The sequence below is a fragment of the Copadichromis virginalis genome, linkage group LG20 (assembly GCF_057382275.1).
Source record: "Copadichromis virginalis isolate Kocher_CV1m ecotype Utaka linkage group LG20, C_Virginalis_male_GT1.1, whole genome shotgun sequence".
Classification (NCBI taxonomy): domain Eukaryota; kingdom Metazoa; phylum Chordata; class Actinopteri; order Cichliformes; family Cichlidae; genus Copadichromis; species Copadichromis virginalis.
The window spans coordinates 17,101,906-17,117,998 of NC_140637.1; the positions used below are offsets into that span (position 1 = coordinate 17,101,906).

Consider the following 16,093-nt stretch of genomic DNA (forward strand, 5'->3'; position numbering starts at 1 on the left):
AAGGAAGGAAAGGACCTATTGATTGCTCCCACTCAGGAGATGGAAAAGCTTTCACACTTCAGTTTCTGTCTCGGAGAAACACTCACTACGAGACTATAAGTGTGGAACCAAAATGCAAATATTGTGCTAACCGTCCCATTAACTGTGCTTGCTGCAGTACAATGAGATAACAAGCAGCCGAGCTGTCTTTGATCTCACAATTACAGTCTCACGCTCCCACTGACTTGTTCACAAATGCTAAATAGGTGCTGCTGTAATTTTCTCAAAAGCCAAACAATGGTGTGAAAATATCACTTCAACATTTATTTCTCCTAATGAGTCACAACTGTAAAATCACAGGCAACCATACAAAGACGAGGAATTTTTTTTACAGCTGTCAACGACATCCTGAGGAAAGCTATCTGGGGTGTGAACAAAATGAGGAGGAGGAGCGCTAAAGCGATGACAAGATCAACTGATATCTGATCTATCATAAATTAAAATTTAAAAAGTAAAGAAGAAATGGCAGAAACACCCTTCAACCATGTTACAAGCTTTAATGTTCAATAGTTTGTCCACCAGAGGGCACTGTGCAACTTGGTGCCATATGTTTAGAACACCACAAACACAAGAAACAGCTGATCTGGGCAGAGTGTAACTGAGTAATCCACGACTTGTGACAATAAAACAAAATTATTACATGGTTACCAGTTTTAAATGAAGTGTTAAAATGAACAATTTCCCCACAGCAACGGGGTTTATCTCCACTATAGCCCCCTTTTTATTAGTACCTGGGTCAACTCGACACAGTTCACCACAGTTTTCGGAGTTTTCAATTAAGTCATAGTACCTGGTACCAGGTGCCTGTTTAGTACCTGCTTGGCTGGGGTTCCAAGCATACTGAGCAGGTACTAAAATGTGACATCATCAGACTCCATGCCACCGATTTGCTGGTCAGTAGCGATGAGTCTTGAGAGGATCTCAAAAAAAATCAAAACCGCCATTTTTGAGGGAACAAGGGAAATGGCTACAAAAAACAAAGCCATGGTCCCCCAAGTCTAACGAAAACCACAGCTCGAGCAGCAAGCATATTCTTGCATCAACGTCCACCTTTGTTCTAGCATTCCGAATCAGAATCAGAATCAGAATGGGTTTATTGCCAGATGTTGAGGTTTACAACATTAGGAAATTGCTGCGGTGCTTCAGTGCAGACAATAAGAATTAAAGTGCTATGTAGAAAGAAAGATATGTGCATGAGATATACATGAGATATATACATGAGAATAAGAATTATGAGTGCTACGTAGAAAGATATATACATGAGTGCAGGTGGTGATCAGTGCCAAACATGAAATGATGCAGTGACACAGCGTAGGGTCATGTGTTAGTGGCGGGGACAATCATGTGGTTATTGTTCATGTGTCCAACAGCAGAGGGGAAGAAACTGTTCTTATGGCGAGAGGTTCTGGTGCGAATGGACCGGAGCCTCCTGCCTGAGGGGAGCAGGTCAAACAGACTGTGTCCAGGGTGAGAAGGGTCAGCTGAGATCCGGGCTGCACGCCGCAGTGTCCTGGAGGTGTACAGGTCCTGCAGAGATGGGAGTCTGCAGCCAATCACCTTCTCAGCAGAGCGCACAACACGCTGCAGTCTCTGTTTGTCCCTGATAGTGGCTCCAGCGTACCACACGGTGATGGAGGAGGTGAGGATGGACTCGATGATTGCAGTGTAGAATTGCATCATCGTCCGTGTTGGCAGGTTGAATTTCTTCAGCTGCCTCAGGAAGTACATCCTCTGCTGGGCTTTCTTGATGACGGAGGTGATGGTGGGCTCCCACTTCAGGTCCTGGGTGATGGTGGTACCCAGGAAGCGGAATGTCCACAGAGGTGATGGGGGTGTCAGTCAGGATGATGGGGGGGAGTGGGGCTGTGTGCTTCCTGAAGTCCACAATAATCTCCACTGTCTTCTGGGCATTCAGCACCAGGTTGTTGTGGCTGCACCAAGACACCAGACGTTCAACCTCCCTCCTGTAGGCAGACTCGTCCCCGTCCGAGATGAGCCCAATGACGGTGGTGTCGTCATTCATGTCGCGTAATAATTATGGCACAGGATGCTCTGCAGCATTACTATGACGACAACCACACACACTAGGTGGTACTGGATTGTAATGAAAAACCAGTCGATCCGAGTTGAGTCGTGGCGATCCGTGGCGATACATGACCGATCTGTGCCGAGTCCATCCAAGTAGGTACTAATGGAAAAGGGGCTTATCGGGCTGGGGCTTTTCTTTGTGACTTTTGCATGTTTTCCCCATGTCACCCATTGTCTCTGGGTACTCCAGCCTTCTCCAAAAAACTTGCAGTTAGTGGGGTTAGGTGAATTGTCTTTCTGTATTAACTCTGCAACAGACAGTCAACTTGTCCAGGGGTCATCCAGCTAGGATAGACACCCCTGCAACCCTGAATTAGATAAGCATGAAAAAATGGTTAGGTTAGCAAGGACTCATAAATAATTACACGTAACATGTGTTAGAAAAATCTGTTTATTTTTGTGAATCTAGATGGAAAAATATCGACAGATATATGATATGTTAAATCAGAAAATATCGGCACTGGTATCAGTATCAGTCTTTAAAATTCCTGTATTGGGTCACGCTCTAATGCAGACACAATAATTAAGTAAAAGAATAATGAAATACTTGGATTTTATTCAACAGAAGTGAAACACAAACTTCTTAGATGGTCCGGCCCACACAGGAAGTCATAATGTTTGTTAAATAATTCAAACACAAAGGAGATATCCAGTTAAAAAGTGAGTCCTAGCAGACAGCTCCCAGCTACAGTTACTTGGGTCATCATTCATTCACCCACACGTCTTGAGTCATTCCCAGGCCAGATGAGATATGTAATGTCCCCAGTGAGTTCTGGCTTTACCCTGGGATCCTTTCCAGTTGGGTGTGCCTGAAAAAACCCCCAAAGGGAGGCATTCGTTCACCTATTAATCAAAGCAGGACTTTAGGCCATACTAGCATTCAAGTGGATGACTTATAAATAAGTGTGCAGTTGTTATCAATAGGAAAATGATCCAAAGAGAACAAAAGTGTTTTTGTGCAAGGCTGTCAACGTGCTTTGCTATAGCTAATGCTATAAAGTTGGACATTTTAAGATGGCAGTCTTTGGAGACTGATTCACTTTTGGAGTCAGCCTCAAGTTGAACCCTAGAGGAAGTGCAGTTTTTTTGACACTGTTGCATTGGCTTCTTTCAGCTCCAGAGACTGCTGCTTGAATATAACACATCTAGAAAAAAATGTTTGCTTCCTTGTTGATTTTCAGACTTTCTTTTATGATAAAACACCAAAACATTTATAGAGCTTGAATGCTCAATAAGAGTGGAAAATTGCTAAATAAATGTCAATAAGTACATTATCAACATTTGTAGATTACACCAGCTTGACTGAATGTTTTAGGAATCACATGTCCATAAATGGCCTATAGAATCTCTCAATCCAGCCAACATACATAAAAATCAAATAAAACTCCCAAATCAGTAAGATGCAGCGCTATGCTAAACACACAGAGGTAACTGACGGCAAAATTCTTTAACTCATTTAAACTGCAGTGTATTTCATCAGAGACCTATGCAGTGTTGCATATCAGACAACTAGCCAAATTGAAATTATTTAAATGCAACTGGAGCCTTTAGGTGGATCTGGCAATTCTATTCAGGCCCTTCGTTTAATATTATTAATAAAATTTGTTACCATGTTTTGATGTGAAAAAACACTCACCCACCTTTGATTACATTGAACACATTTATTTTTTTTTTTTTTAAAGAAGATTGTTAGATCAATTCATTAGTTGTTAGACCTTGATGCCCTCGGACTGAAAAATATTTATGCATATTCTGATTGATATAATTGATTAGTTGTCATATATAAAAGCCATTGAATATTTCCTTTGTTACTAGCCCCCTTCCCACTGTAACATTACAGCCAACCAGGTACAAGAAACTAGAATATTTTGGTGACTATATCCAATCCCCTATCAGTATTTACACGATTTAATTTGCATAATCACCCTCAAAGCCAATCAGCAAACAGAGAGGTGGGGCAAATATGCTCTTACCGGTTTCGCTTTGCCTTTTCGTTCAACTGCCACATTTCAAACTAGAATGGCGACCGCTCTCTGCGGTCTACAGTCCACTGGCAGTAAATCGGCAAAGACTCACCAAGACCAGCGCAGGAAAGCGAAGGACTCCCGGCGAAGACAGGCTGCTCTGCTGTTTCTCAGTAATATCTCACTCGACGGACGACCCCAGTGTCAACCTAGCGATGGAAATGTCGACCAGAAAGCCGCTGAGGAGCCCCAACCCAGGGACAGAGACTGCGGTGCCGCTGTTGTGCCCCAGCCGTCGGATAGTCAAGGACCTGTCGCCCAGGTGACAGACGTCGCCGCAAGCGGTAGTGGCTCATCCTCCAGTTTCCCAGGGGTGGTCGGTCCGGGTGGACCTTCTTTGGTAATGTCCGGGCCAGGTGCTGTTGGAGCTAACGAGGTATTTTTGGATAATACCAGTGCGGCCGAGACGCTAACCCCAGACACTCCTCTTTCTCCCGTCCCGACCGGACACCCGCACTGCTCCCGTGTCAAGTCAACGCCCGCCGCGCTCAGTCCCGTCGGTGCCGGTAATTCTCTGGATTCACGGCAGAGGTGAGCACATTAGTGATTTATGTGTCAACATGGGCCTTTAAACGGGGCTGCTGACTTCCGTAAGAGACGGCACCAGCTGGTATCTTCGGGGGAAGTCACTTTGATTTTAATGGGTTCCAGCATTTTCGGTATTATTAGCTATCAGTAGGTCTAAATGTTAAACACGAGCACTTAAATCAGGGTTATGTCTCTGTAATCTGGTCAAAAGTGTTCATTTGTGTCCTGAATTAAAACGATAATGTAACATGTTCTATATTCATGTCAGAAGTTGGGGAATTCCTTTGCTACGCCAGACAAAAACGATCAACAAAACATATGACATGACAAAACAGAAGCTGAAGTAAAATAAAGGAACCCATTTTTTTTTATGTATATGTATACAAAATATAATAATAAAAGTGTGAATATAATATAATCATAATCGCAACAGAAGTCTGTATTAAAAGCTATATGTAATACGAAGAGGAACAGAATGAATAAAAGTCTAAAGGTAATTTTTTAATTTCAATAGAACAAATAACGTGAAATAGCTCAGTGCATGAAATAAAGCACATTTTTTAACACTCTGTGGTGAAAATACTCCAAATAATTCGCCTTTACCTCCAAACCTATAAGGCAAAGAGATTTGTGATTACAGTGAAAGTCCTAACACGTGCACACTCTTTGTTTGGGTTATGTTGTGAAAGCATTATTAATTAAAGTGGTGTTTTAATCAGGCTGAGGAATGTCTCTGGCTCACCGGGACCCAAAGTGCCAAAGAAAGTCCACTTCATCAAGAGTATGAGGCAGTACGATACCCGAGGATCCAGGTGAGTCTCAGAGCAGTGTTTGTACACATATTTCCACCCAGATTTTAGCAGAGGAATGTAAAAAAATGCAGAAAAATCTGTTTAATTTTTAAATAGGCCTTAAATATAGCAGCGTTGTACTCCTCTGTAATAAGCTGCTTATCTGGTGCACAAGCTGCAGAGGAATAACAGGGATACAGCTGCAGAGTTGTGATTGCTAAAGTGAATTTAATCACCCCTGGAAGCTTAGCAAAAGCCAAAAGAGGTGCAGTGTGGAAATTTAACACCCCATTACGGCAACAGTAAGGTAACCCAGAGGGGGCCAGGGAAATGAAATGCCACACTGCTGGCAGCTGGTTGGCCACAACAGCGAAAAAAGAAATATTCTGTCTGTAAACTTTGGCACAAACATGTCAAATAATTATTTTTTTTAATCGATTATCTTACTCCCCATTTGCCATCCAACATCCACTGTCTACTTCATATCCATCCCCACATGCATACATATGTGTGTTCAGTGTTTTCTGCTGGTGCGTGCAAACCAATGACAATCCCAAACTGTCCCACAGGTTTGGCTTTCTGTTTCAGTTTGAGGCAGACACACATTGCGTGTTACTTCCTGAGCTGAAGGGAAGCTCTCATTTAGAGTTTATACCATAAGGTAATTAGCACTAATAGAAGTCAGTGTTGTAATACTGTTCCCCCCCACCCCCAAGAGATTTGGTATCTCTCCGAGGGTCAGCCGGGCTGCGTGTTTACAGCTGAGTGTTGGCAGTGGCTGCTGACTGTATGTTATTGATGTTTTTTTTGTGGGGAGCTGTTTTTAGTACGTACTGGTTGTGGTGCTGCTCAGTAGATCAGTCTGTTTGTCTGCATTTCTGTCAGCACAGAGGAGTCCTCGTGAGTGTTTACTGTGTTTGCTGGTTGCCTGTTCCTGGTTTGAATGAATCCAGCTGTAGTTTCAGCCTCTTGTGTGTTACCAATACATTCGAGTTGCACAGAGGTTTATGCACTATATATAAGAAGAAACACAGAATCAGCTAATCTGAATTACAAACCCCAAAATACATAGAAGTTGGTCAATATGGCACTTTTTAGGTCGCCTTAATGTTTCTGCAACCCTCATATTGTACCAGAGATGGCTGAAAAATACATTTAAGGTCTGTTAAAGTTTGAGCATCGATATCTTGGGATATTATAATGTCAAGAGCAGAACCGCTCTAGTTATATGTATATGTATAAATATAAAGATTTGTGTAATGTAGAATAACAGAAACAAACCGTGCGTTGGATGTTTTATCTGTTTTCTCATATTTCACTGGAGAAAACTTTAGAAACTGTTTTTAGGGTGAACTTCTCAAAGGTCAAATCATCATGCGGGAAAGGTGGCAGCTGAAAATCATTCCACTGAAAATCAATCAGTGGCTCCCACCTGACTCCCTCATAACCAGCTGTAAAATAGAACGAAAATCACCAATATTCAGAGTTATGGACTCGCAAAGTATAGAAGTGTGGGTCTATTAGCCAAAGGCTTAGGCTTCAGACTACCAATACATGTTTCAGTCATTTTTTTCCCAATGCTGGCTCTATGAGATGTCACTGAGAGCAGATATCTCTCTACTCACATGGATCTTGCCTTTCAAACACTCTCATTTACTAGGGGCAACCATTCAGAAGAATGCTGTCTCACAGGGAGCTAAATCAGCTTGTTTCAGTAAGATAAATAGGGATTATTTTCAACTGTGAATCACACAAAGCGCTCTAGTAGAGCCTAAGGACAAAATATGGAGCTGGAAATGAGCAGAACACGTCCTCTTTAAAATATTAATTGAATATTTGCAGAGTTGCTGTTATTAAAGCAAAGAAAACGCTCTCAGTATTGGCATACCTGTGGTTTTTATGCCCTGAAAAAACGGATTGTGATCCAGATTTTATGAATACCTCTGTGACTTGAATGTAATGGTTCCCGCCTCCTGCTTTAGGTTGTTGTCGAGAGCTGTGTAGCTTTAGTACTGACAAGCGCAGAAGCGGCTGTGTGACTGATTTTGCCGTCGCTGCAGCTGATGAGTGTTCGTGTAGCTGCAGAGTAGTGGTGACTGTAGCTGTTGCTTGTAGACTGACACACCATCTGTTTTGTCTGCCTGTACTTGTTGTGTCCTGCAGGATCATGCTGATTTGTGCCAAGCGGTCGCTTTACGCTGCTTTCTCAGTGCTGCCCTATGGAGAGAGTTCAAATATCAGGTACAAAGAAAGCACCATCCCAAGCAGAGAGCACCCATCCTTCACTTTTATGTTTCCATCCTCCTCCTGTTTGATCCATATCATTCTCAAAAGGGCAGCGAGTGTGCAGGAGTGGGTGGAACGGTCACATAAATGTGTCTTTTCATGAACAGTGACCCTAAGCTGGAGGCTCAGAGGCAAAGACTCTCCTCGGTGGTGGCTGCTGATCTGCTTCCTTCTCTGGAAGGTGTGGAGATGGGTGCCTGTGGAAAGGTGAGTGCCAGCCTGATGTACTGCGATACCTACAGTATACACACGATTGAAGCTCTGCTTGTGCTGTGACTCATACTCATCTGAGACTAGCACACTGTAACTTGCCACTGAAGATTGTGCACTATATTAAAAACATACCAGACATTGAGTAGATCACTAGATCAGAGGTGGACACATTTTTATTTTCCAGAGCACTTTATTAACTAAATTATGTAAACTCCATGAAACTGGTAGACATATCAGGTTATTTTTTCTGGGTGAAAGTGTTTCCTGCACATAAAGAATTTTTTTTCCTCCATATGGAAAAAAGGGCTGCAACTTTGTGTTTTAATGTGAAGAATTTTGCCTGACTCAAAATGAGCTTAAATTGGGTGACCATGCATATAAGCACAGTGCATGTTTACTGCTAATTCTGGATATTTGATAAACATAAAAATCTGTTTTATGCTTGAGTAAATGAGCGCTCTAGCTGTTAAACCTGAATAAATATCAGGTCAGAGTCATTACAGTCAGTTGCCTCGAGATTCATGAACATAGTGCTGCCTTGTATTGATTTTTAATTTATTTCATTTATTTATGTATTTTTGGGACTGGGAGTGGACGTCGGGGACCAAACTGTGATGATTTGCAGGCGGCTTCTATCCTTCGAGCTGTACTTTGCTCATCTGTGCAGTATATTCAGAGTTTGTCAAAACTGGATTGCCCTTTTTGGGGGGGAATTGGACGAGCAGATTGTTGTTTGGTTTCTTTGTGTTTGTTTGTTTTTATTGTAACTAAATATACTGATGAAAAGGTAGATACTTGACTGTCTCGTTATTCCTCAGACGGTGTCCTACGCTCAGTTTCTTTATCCAACCAATGCCTTGGTGAGACAAAAGAGCGGTGGCAGCAGCAGCGGTCCACCAGATAACTGCACAGCCCAGACCCCTCAGTCACGTTTCCGAGGCAACGGGCAGAAGGGCTTCACCCCTGCTCGTCTGAACAACAGCGCGGCACAGGACCCATGTATGAAGCTTACAGATGTGTGCCTGCATCTTGATCCTAACTGACCGGAGCCGTAATTATTCACTCATTTGTGTGTGTGTGTGTGTGTGTGTGTGTGTGTGTGTGTTTTGATTTCAGATGTGGAGGAGGTGGTGGAATATGACCCCAACCTGCTCAGTGACCCTCAGTGGCCCTGCGGGAGACACAAGCGGGTTCTCATATTTGCATCATACGTGGTGAGTGAGGCTGCAGCTCTTACTTTCATTATCAGCTAGTCGGGGAGTTATTTATCAGATCGCAGCAGATGAAACCAAGCAAAACAAAAAGAAACTCGGGGGGGGGGGTTCATCTTACAAGCTAACTTATAAACACAGGTTTATAATAGAGGTGGTGTTCGTTCATCATCGGTTCGTCTGTGGTGTTGTTTTTGCCATCAAAACTCAACTAATTTTAACTGAGGAAATAGCATCCATGTCTCATTCACATTTTGTGTTTTATACCAGACCTCAGTGCAACTCACCAGTTCATCCACTCTGAAATAAGGCATTTACCACCCCTCCTGCTTCCCTTTAAGCCATCTTCATTCTTATTGGCTGTCCTTCCTCTGGTGGGTGGGCCAGAGGTGTTAATATTGGAAATCTTTGGAGAATTCTCTGCAAATTTGGCTGTAGGAGTCCCAGGAGGAAAAAAACGCTCATAAAAACTTTTTAAGTGTTTCTTTTTTTTAATCAGCTTAGACCTGTGATAGTTATAATTGCATTTTTATGTCCCTATCCCCACTGAAATTATAGGAACTTTAGATAATGCTTAAAAGTAAGTTCCCAGAGGAGTTCCAAGGCTGAGTGCCTGTTTTAGCAAACTAGAGATATTCTCTCCCTTGGACATCATATAAAAAACCTTCTGAGCATACACCACCTTGTTCCATTAAATCATCTGCAGCATGTGACAGAAACTAAAAGGTCCAAAATCTAAAAATGTTCAGCTGATAACCTCATAGCAGTTACAAACGAGAGCAAATGCTGACTGGAGCTGAGGCTGTTAAATGTTTAACTCTGTATCTGTATTGCTGGGGATGAGAGAAACCTGATTTTTACAGTGAGGTTTGTCCTCGAAGGAGGCGCTTTCTCTGCCATGTGAATGGATAACCAGGTTACTAATAAACCTTTCCACAAATGCAATACAAAAGACTGCAGACATGGAAAGTAACAGTGGAGCAAACACAGAATGACAACACAGAAAAGTAAATGTTTGTGTGCACGTTTGTTCTTACGACTCAATCCAAAACTCCCAGATGTCTGCAGAAGTCTCCCAAAGCATTTCTTACTTAAAAAAAGCATCAGAGGATATAAAAAAAAAATCCAAAATAGTTTCCCTCATGTTTTTGTATCAGATTCCAGTCTGCCACAAGTCATTTCACATCCAAAAACTTGAAATGGGATTGTTGCAGCAGTGGATTGTGTTTGCAGGAGGCTGCTCAATATGTTTTTGTGCAGTTTCATTCAGCACCACCACACCCAGAGCAAACACTGTACATGCTGCTAGCTATAGAAGCTAACCCGCCTGTTAGTTTCTAACAAGAGATGACTTCTGCAAATAGCTACATAAATAAACTTGGATCCAGGTGGGGCTCAGTTGATGAATTTGTTATTAATCTTTGCTGGAAAGTAATGAAAAATATATATACAATGAGAAATGATTCAAGGCACGGCTGTTCCTCTGGTTTTCCATGATGCTGTGGGCCGTGATTGTACACAGTGTTACATATTTTAAAAAAAGTCATGTCTGGAAAAAATTTTTATTTTAATAGAGTTAATATATTCACTGAAGCATGCAAAATGCTACCTTCATAATATAGTTACAGAGTTACAGGCCCTCAGATTAGACACAGAGTGGTTGAGATTTGGCATTTTATTATTTTTATTTACCTTTTTTAAGTATATTTGAGCCCCATGACTTCATAAATACAGTAGATATCTACATGAAAATTTTCAAAGCAGAAAAAAACAATCACGTTGTTTAATTATACCAACACAGAGGGAATCACGACTAGGAGATCAACCTGACACTTAAAAAGAAGACATTTCATGTGACATAACCTATTATTGGCCAATTATCAATCCCATGATATGACCGTGAGATGACCCTGAAAGTCTACCCAAAATGCACTTTTTAAAGTGTTCTTCAGTAAATTATTAGAAACCAGATCAAACATCCAGGGTACCAATGCTTGTTTCTGTTCTCAGCATCACAGATATTAAGTTGCTATTAGCAAAACTAACACCAGACTTATAATCACATTGGCTAAAATATCATGCACCTTGAATTATTTATTTATTGTAATTTTCAGTAGTTTCCAGGAAAAAGTATTAATGAATGTATGAAATGACCCCCACTTGGAGTCAGATGAGGGATCCTGAGAGGGTCAGCTGATTTTATCTTATTCTGTTTGGTTTTTTTTGTTTTTTTTTAATTGAATGACCCACGTTTAATTTTATATATAAGGGCAGATGTTATACTGACAGGACTGCACAGATTCATGTTAAAGTTTTTTTTCATGTGACTGGAGACATGATGATACACAGGTCATAAATATCCCCACACTTTCATTTTAGTCTCTAAAGCTTGGCTGCTGGAAGTTTAATATGACGGTAAATGTATGACAGTCAAAAAAAGCACAACAGGGCTTCTTTGATAGTCTTAAAATGAGCTTGATGAGTCGTACAGAAGCTCAAAGTGTAGACGACTGTGATGGAAAAGCTCCCGTCCTCTCACTCTCTGCTCTGTTATGTGTCCTCAGGCTTACAGTAACCATGTTTTCTACAGCAGGTGTGAACTTTTCTCCGTGTCCTCTGTGACCGAGTTTCTCTGAGTTTCCCTGGTTCTTTGTCTCGCCCCATCTGTCCTCCTTTGTTTCAGAAATCAGGACAGGCCAGTTTCATTTGCCTTGTAAATTGTTGTAAAGCAGTTCTGCAGTCATGTTGAAGAGTAAATAAACCCTTTATCTCCAGCTCACATGATTTTATTGTTCCTCAGCTGACTGCGTCACTCGTCTCTGACCTCCAGCATGAGTGTGCTGGTGAAGCAGTCCTTATCAACACAAGCAAAGCTGAAACGCTTTACTGCGGCTGTTATTCCTGGCAGTTCCATATTGACACGGCGGTTTTGTTTTTCCATCTCTGCAGACGACGGTCATTGAATACGTGAAACCATCTGACCTGAAGAAGGACATGAATGAGACTTTCAAGGAGAAGTTTCCCCACATTAAACTGACACTGAGCAAGATAAGAAGGTGCAGATTTCTCACATTCCTCTCTGCTTTTCAGAGTTTGAGCCTTTTAAAGATTCGGCCTCGGTCTGTAATCTGGTTCAGAGTGTACACACAATACGCCCTTCTTAGAAAACTGATGACTGTGACTTCTCACCTCCTCTAGCCTGAAGAGAGAGATGAGGGCCGTGAGCGAGGAGTGCGGCCTCCAGCCGGTGACCATAGCAATGGCTTTTGTTTACTTTGAGAAGCTGGTGCTGCAGGGACGCCTCAACAAGCAGAACAGGAAGCTGGTGGCGGCGGCGTGCGTGCTGCTGGCTGCAAAGATCAGCAGCGATCTGAGAAAGCCAGAAGTTAAACAGCTGATTGATGTGAGTAAAGTTTCCACTCAGAAAACAAAACAGGATGTGTTTAAATGTAACTACCTACCTTTCTCTGCTCATACGAGAGCAGTAACTAGTGTGCAGTGTAGTGCTAAAACCAGACTTTAACTGACCCACAATCATATAATGCAGTGCATTCTTCAGGACCAACAGTTGGGAGAAACAGAACAGTTTTTACAATAATATAAACTCAGCTCTGCAGAACATCTGCAGTCTCAAAAAAGACTAAAACCTGTAGATTTTCTTTCACTTAGTTTTTCTAAACTCTTAATTTTCATTTGAGTTAACGAAAATGTTTTATAATAGCGAGTTTTAAGTCAACTGTGATAATCGTGGTCTGCATACTGCCAGCTTTCAGTTTAACTTTTTATTAACGTAAGCTAGCTGTGGATAGCAGCTGAAAACTGTTATGACTTCTATTGTCATTTTTAACTGTAAGAAGAAACTAATCATTAGTGAAGGTTCAGTTCACTACATTTACTTTACAGGTGGTGAACGGGCCTGCGGGTCCAGTCAGCTGGACCCAAGAACCTTTTCACTGGTTTGGTGTAATAACAGGCATGTAGTGCCATTAAACTTAAAAAAAATGAAGAAACGTGCACTGCTCTCAAAAAACCCAACACATTTTAAAACCTTATTCGGTGTAAAGTCGACAAACTAAGTCTCGACTGTGGAGGCAGAATTGTTGAAGTAACTTTAGGTTTAACCCTGTTCTCAGTGTTACATGTTTGGCTCATGTCTTACTGTTATTCCCAAGATCAGTACGTACAAAATCTACGCCTACCAGCCAAAAAGTTCTTTGGAAAATGGTGTCGCCTTTCATGGAAGATCAGACCTCAGTTCAAACATAGGCTCCTAATTTTTCCTGTTAGCAGAGGGTCATTTTAAAACACTTTTATCTTTCTGTGAACCTTAATACTGTGAAATAGGGCAACTAAATCTTGCACTTACTGACCTTTTATATGAATTTTTCAAGGAGGCTAGTTTGAATCCTGTCTTTCTATTTGATCTGAGAGAACAGTGCTGAAACTGTCTCAGTGTCACTGTTTTAGGAACACATCACTGTGTCGATGCTTATAAAATATGCATCCAACAGGAGGAAAGGCGAGGAATAAATCTGTTTTTTGATTGATGCTCAACAGAAAGAGATCTAAAGCTGTGCACTGAGGTCCGCAAACTGTTTGTTAGAGATCTGATTGGTCAGTAATTGGTGGTTTCTTACATGCTGAACTCTTATGTTGAACAAAATATGCTTAAAAATAAGTTACCATGACAATGAACCACCTTCATAACACTAAAGAAAACTCAGGGTTGAACCTGAAGTTAGCTTAATAATATGGAGTCCTGCTTCATGGTGCAGGTCTATTTAATAACAAAAAAAAAAAGAAAAAGATATCACAGATCATTTAAGTCAACTGTTGGCATGGACAAAGCAACAGGACAAATCATCATCATCACCACCTGTTTCTTCCTCTGCTTTTTCTCTCTGTGGACGAGCAGAAGCTGGAGGAGCGTTTCCGCATAAACAGACGCGAACTGATTCCTCTGGAGTTCCCGGTACTGGTTGCCTTGGAGATGGGACTATATCTCCCCGAGAGCAAGGTCATGCCGCACTACCGAAGGCTGGTACAGCAAGGTTAGACCAGACGTGGCGGAGTAGGACGTGCACATGTGTGGCGTGTCGACCAGTTTATAAGCTGTGGTGTTTGAAATAAATACTTGTGGTACTATTTATTGTTGCTGTACATTAACTAGGTTACACTCAGACTTGATGGCATGTGTTTCTCTCCCTGAATGTCTTTTTGTAGGTGTGACGTTCTCATGTTGATCCAGTCATGAGCTCTATGTTAGAGATGTTCACTGAGCACATTAATGGTGCTTTTATTTTGGTTTCTTGTGGGTTTTTAGGATGCCACCCTGTTTTAACGTCTTTGTAAAGGTACGCTGTGTGTGTGTGTGTGTGTGTGTGTGTGTGTGTGTGTGTAAAAAAAGAAGAAAAAAAACTCATGTGCACCTTTCTTGTTACTATACAGCCTGTATAGTATTTATTGTAAAAGACATATTGCTGATTTCTTTTTTCTTTTTTAAATGCCTTGTAAACCCACTGTGACGCTGAAGCATTTTTAGCAATGAGCCTGAAACATGACACTGTAGATCGTAAGTGGGAAACATCTTTTCGGGGAGAAGTGGCCTTTAATTTGTTTACGTCCATTCGATATTTGTACTATGTCTCACAATTATCCAGCCAAACTCTCGTATTTACCGCGAATAGTAAGAAAACATCAGACTCCTGTGGCAGCTCTGTGTTCTGACTTTAGTGTTGGTCGTGCTTGTATCCAGTATTTCCACTGTGCTGTGGTGTCACATGCAGAGAAACAGGATGATGGAAGTTTCTTATTTATAGTAAACATTTTTTTTCCTCTTGTTGTTTTTGTTTCGTGTCATTACCCAGGGATATGTTTTGTAAAATGCACTGGTTAGTTATCTTTTAATTCTCAGGAATTCTTACTTTTTCTTTTCTTTTTTGGTGCAGTCACACTATGGAAAAAGGGTTGGAACAAACTATGTAAAATGACCTTGAGAACGTTGCGTCAAAGACATTTTTCAGGCTTGCAGTCACTCAGTTTCAGTCTTCAAAGAAACTTTGAGTTGCAAGCAGTCTGTTAGCAAATGAGTGATGTTAATTATATGCAATCAGTTTGTGATAATGTGGGAATTAACTATCTGTTGGATCTACACAAAAATTCACATGAACTGTTTTTATTTAGAATCCAACCAGGATCGCGTAGATTTAAAGGATGTAGTTGCGTGTCCTGTTCCACTCACTGGTGCAAAATGACTCTGCCAACATGTTGCAATCAGTCTGTGTGTTTGCAAATAATTCCTGTCTCACTGGTAAACCTCGAGCGAGTCTAAATTTAGAGACTTGCTTCTTTAGAAAAGGTGACCTGCAGTTGAAAGCGGTGGCCCAGATGTTGAGGGTGTAGCGCGCCGAACCTCTCTCCAAAAGCTGAACATCGGAGGTTGTCAACCTATTTTACTCTAGTGCGACTGAACCGTTAATCTTTTGTAAAGTCAAACCCAAAGACGCCGTAGCGATCATCACTGGAAGATTGTGGTGTTTTCATTGTGACTCCATGAATAGATGAACCGGACGGTAGAAACACGTCAAGTACAGACAAAAAGTGCCTGAAATCACAGCGGCAGTGAAATTGTTAATGATCGAAGTGACATTTCTTTGTCTTTCTGTGGTTGATCTTTAAATGTTGGTCTTGTCTGGGAAAGATAATCTGTCTTCTTACTTAATGGTGATTCAGTTTACTGTGTTTGCCTGATGTGATTAAATTTAAAAAAGTGTTCAAAATAACCGATGTGCAGAAAATGTACGGTTGTTGTCAAATTGTTGGATGATCATTGTGTGTTTACACTGTTCCGTAAAATGAATGTTTTTAAAATATATTTTAAGACACTGAAAAATTAAGTTTGACTTGTCTTCTT

At 41.3% G+C, this 16,093-nt stretch overlaps 1 protein-coding gene and 1 long non-coding RNA gene across 3 annotated transcripts; one reads left to right on the forward strand and one right to left on the reverse strand.

Annotated features, from left to right (window-relative positions):
* Nucleotides 1-2,500: 2,500 nt before the first annotated feature.
* LOC146684543 (uncharacterized) lies at nt 2,501-4,675 on the reverse strand. The gene is made up of 2 exons (XR_014917053.1): nt 4,204-4,675; nt 2,501-2,936 (listed from the first exon to the last, which is right to left on the reverse strand). It is a non-coding gene; the product is annotated as an uncharacterized LOC146684543 (long non-coding RNA).
* cables2a (Cdk5 and Abl enzyme substrate 2a) lies at nt 3,914-16,072 on the forward strand. Of its 2 annotated transcripts, XM_085442919.1 has the most exons (9): nt 3,917-4,682; nt 5,399-5,491; nt 7,634-7,711; nt 7,864-7,963; nt 8,788-8,968; nt 9,086-9,183; nt 12,130-12,236; nt 12,379-12,583; nt 14,096-16,072. In XM_085442919.1, the coding sequence occupies exons 1-9, from the start codon at nt 4,147-4,149 to the stop codon at nt 14,234-14,236; spliced, it is 1,539 nt and encodes a 512-aa protein (XP_085299045.1). In that variant the 5' UTR covers nt 3,917-4,146; the 3' UTR covers nt 14,237-16,072. The 2 variants fall into 2 exon arrangements, with proteins under 2 accessions (XP_085299046.1, XP_085299045.1); XM_085442920.1 differs by lacking the exon at nt 7,634-7,711 and having other exon boundaries at nt 3,914-4,682.
* Nucleotides 16,073-16,093: the final 21 nt, after the last annotated feature.

Excerpts from the sequence above, each read along its gene's own strand:
- cables2a (XM_085442919.1), top strand. The coding sequence starts at position 4,147 with ATGGCGACCGCTCTCTGCGGTCTACAGTCCACTGGCAGTAAATCGGCA. Across the intron at positions 8,969-9,085 it reads CAGCGCGGCACAGGACCCAT|ATGTGGAGGAGGTGGTGGAA; the intron begins GTATGAAGCTTA and ends TTTTGATTTCAG. Across the intron at positions 12,584-14,095 it reads AAGTTAAACAGCTGATTGAT|AAGCTGGAGGAGCGTTTCCG; the intron begins GTGAGTAAAGTT and ends GTGGACGAGCAG.